The sequence below is a fragment of the Monoraphidium neglectum genome (assembly GCF_000611645.1).
Source record: "Monoraphidium neglectum strain SAG 48.87 unplaced genomic scaffold scaffold01879, whole genome shotgun sequence".
In the NCBI taxonomy this organism is placed as follows: Eukaryota; Viridiplantae; Chlorophyta; class Chlorophyceae; order Sphaeropleales; family Selenastraceae; genus Monoraphidium; species Monoraphidium neglectum.
Window position 1 is genome coordinate 8,341 of NW_014011749.1, and position 3,637 is coordinate 11,977.

At 62.4% G+C, this 3,637-nt stretch overlaps 1 protein-coding gene across 1 annotated transcript; it reads left to right on the forward strand.

Annotated features, from left to right (window-relative positions):
* Positions 1–2,218: 2,218 nt before the first annotated feature.
* MNEG_9279 (hypothetical protein) lies at positions 2,219–3,499 on the forward strand (the record flags this gene model as incomplete). The annotated part of the gene is made up of 4 exons (XM_014042251.1): positions 2,219–2,336; positions 2,769–2,959; positions 3,109–3,339; positions 3,467–3,499. The coding sequence occupies 4 exons, from the start codon at positions 2,219–2,221 to the stop codon at positions 3,497–3,499; spliced, it is 573 nt and encodes a 190-aa protein (XP_013897705.1).
* Positions 3,500–3,637: the final 138 nt, after the last annotated feature.

The following is a 3,637-nucleotide window of genomic DNA, read 5'->3' on the forward strand; positions in this document are numbered from 1 at the left end:
TCAGATGCTGTCTGGTGTGATCTCATGGCCCGGCCGCGTCAGCGCCCCGGCCACTGCTTGCAAGGTGCGCTCGCAACCGTCTGCTGGGAAATATCTGTCATAGCCTGCCTTGTTGCCCACCACCACCAAGTTGAGCCCATGTGGGGGTGTGGATGCTATCTCCTCGTGGGACCTGTGGCCTTTGCAGGGGAGTGCGGCAAAGCGCATGTAGCCCGCAGCGATGTGCATCAGCCGGCGGCACTCTTGGGGGTGGTGTGTGAGATAGTAGTCATACTCTTCTGATGTTGGGCCATCTGCAAGTAGGTGCACCGTCAGGGTGGGTGTTGCCGTGTGTCTGGATCAGTGGAGGGACCAACGGACGGCCCTTTGCGCTGCTTGTGGTGTGGCTGGGGGGATGCTCATTGATGCACCTGTCCAGAGGACGCTGTGCGCATCCATTCGTGCCCCAAACGGCGCGTCAGGCGCGTGTGCGCTCCAGTACTCAATAGTGCTTGGCAGGACGGTGAGGGCGTCAGAGTACTGCTCTTTTGTACAGCCAAAAACTGTGTGCAGCTCTTGCCTGAGCACGGTTGGAGGCCGGTGAAGCCGCCCTTTGGGTGCGCTGCCCGTTCCAATGTGCGTTGCCACCACCTGAGCCAGCGCTGCGGGGAGGTCAGGGGGGCTGCCCTCGTCTGTTTGCATAAAGCGGCGGTACAGGTGCAGCAGGCGTTTGGGCTGTAGGGTGCGGACACAGGCGCCCGTGTGGTCATTGAGGGATGCGACCCTCGTTTGGCGCGCATCGGCGCCCTCCTCAATGGTCCTGATGCACAGCGTGTGGGCCCCTGTGGGCTGCGCATCCAAGTGGGGGTCGTAGTTGCGGTCAGCATGCACCTGCAACTTGAGGCGAATCTCCTCGCCTATGGTTTTGTTATACAGCGTGCCGGTGGGGTCAGAGTGCAGGCCCTGCCGTTCAGCATCGCTCAGGCCGGCGTCGCAGAGCCGCTCTGTCCGTGCCTTTGTCTCCACTGTGCGCACTTGCCAGCCTGCCTCGTAAGCCTCGACCTTCTGTGCATGTTCTAGTGTGTATTTGCCTGGGGGGCTCCCATCTGCATCATCACCCTCCTGCACTGTCTCTTGCGTGTCTTCCCACGTGGCCAGGAAATGCTGGCACTGTGTGAGGGGGCCCTGTCGCATTCGGTTGTGCCGTGTTTTGTGCTTCTGGGCCAGTGTTGCTCCTCGCCAGTGGAACGGGTACGGGCAGGGATACCTCACGCTTTGAGCACTCTGCTGCTTGCTGCACACTTGCCATGTCACGCCCCCTGTTAGACGCGACGGCCGACTACAACACCAAGATGGTTGAGTTTGTACTTCAAATTTACCTAGCCTCCATCCGTGCAACACATAATCTCAATCTGCTGAAGGATGTGGCAGAGTCATCATGAATGAGCTTGATGACAACTTGGCAGCTGCCGTATGCATACAGGGATCCACCGTCGGTCGCCGGGTTTCAAAGAAATGCAATTGATTTTTGAGCAATGAAGGGGTCGGGAAGGGACCGGGCCGGGGGCACCTGATGTGCTTGATCGAGTTACAAATGGTGTCATCGTCCCGGAGGCCGATGCTCTCCCGAGACCAGTCGCAACCCGGTGCAGGCCTTCCTTGCCTAAGTTATCTATGAAATTGTACATGATCACGCAGCACACCTGATCACCTCGCTGGCCCTACGACGGACACAAGTTCCCACCTCTGGCGGCCCGGGTGCGCAGCACAGGCTCTCGGCCGACTGTGCCGAGCTCGAAAATCTTTGCTCACGCACAACTCCGCCGCAGGAGCCTCCCTCGCTTTGCGTGCGGTTTGAAGGACGGTCACGACTGACCTACGGTAGACCCGCCGCCCGGCACGTCTGGTGAGTATGAGGCTACGAGGGCTCACTTAACATGGTGCATGCAGGCATCTCTGACCGAGTGGCATGCAGGCTGCCGCCAGCCATTGCTGCTGGCCGGCAGCTGATGTGTCCCGCTGGGCGGGCCGGCGGCCTGCAATGCAGCCACGCGGGTGGCGTGGGCGCGCAGGTGCGCCAGCAACTCCTCCCTGTTAATATTGCAAGTGTCATGTGACTATGCGACTGCATGCCGTCCCGCCTGATGGAGGGCCTCTGCTCCAGCTGGCTCTCTGACTCATGTTGTGTGCACGCCTCCACTGATCCACCAACACATGCATTCGCAACAGGCCCTGCAAGATGCGCGCGTCACTCCTCCTATGCTCCTGCCTTGCCGTGTTGGCGGCCCTGGTCGCTGCGGACGGCGCCGATTACTCCGTGGACTACAGCAGCCGCAGCCTGCTCGGGGCCAGCGGCTGTGACTGCGGCTGCTTGGTTCGCAATCCGTTCAGCGGAGGGTGCGCCCAGTGCAAGCCATGTGCAATCGCGCAGACAACGGTGTCGCGCAAAGACCCCGTCAAATGTGTGCCGACGCCACCGCCAACGCCAACGCCGTCGGTCTACCGCTTTGCGCCTGGCCGCCACCTGCGGGGCGCCAGCGGCTGCGACTGCGGCTGCCTAGTCCGCAACCCGTTCAGCGGCGGGTGCTCCCAGTGCAAGCCGTGCGCACTCGCGCAGGCAACGGCATCACGCAAGGACCCCGTCAACTGTGAGCCAACGCCAACGCCATCCGTCTACCGCGTCGCGCCCGGCCGCCGCCTCCTTGCGGCCAGCGGCTGCGACTGCGGCTGCCAAGTCCGCAACCCGCTCGGCCGCGGGTGCTCCGTGTGCAAGCCGTGTGTTCTCGCAGGCGCCCAAGACGCGGCAGCGAAAGCCGTCACCACCCTGCAGAAGACCGTCGACAAATTTGGCACCGACCTGAACAGGGTCGGCGCGGTCGTGGACGAGGCGCGCGCCGCCTACACAGACCCCTCCGGCTACATCCGCAACGCCATCATCAGAAGCAACCCGGCTGTGATGATAACGCAGGCGCTGGCAAGGGTGCGTCGGCGCGTGTTGCGGGGCGGCCCGCCGCGCGGCTTGCGGTGCTTGATGCATGCCCATCACACTTTACAGTGCGGCACCCCAAGCAAGGCGACTGAAACTGTGGCCCACGCGCTATGCATGCGACCACACGCGCGGCCCACCAGGAGCTGGATGTGAAGAACATCTGCGACACCGACGAGAGGAAGGCCGCGTTCAGCGCCGGCGGCTGGAGGGGCTACTACGGCAAGCGCCTGTGGGACTCCCGCAGCGTCGCGCTGCTGGTGGGCTCGGTGATCCCGGCCACGTCCGCGGCGGCCGTCAGCGAGATTCTATCTGAGATGAAGAGCCAGTACTCCACGGCGATGAGCCTGCTGGACAAGGCCGTAGAGGATGCGGTGCGCATGCGCGCGCGCGTGTGCTTGTGCTTGCCTTGCATGTGTCGGGAGCCTACCCCGGACAGGCCACACTGCAGCCACGCCTGCCGTTGCGTGCGCCTGCGTGCACACACGCATGTTGCACGAGAATGTGCACGGGCATCCACTGAAGCGCAAATAAACGCAAGTGCGCGCGTGCACGTGTGCGTGCTCTCTCACACACACACACACACACAAACACACACACACACACACACACACACACACACACACACACACACACACACACACACACACACACACACACACACACACACAC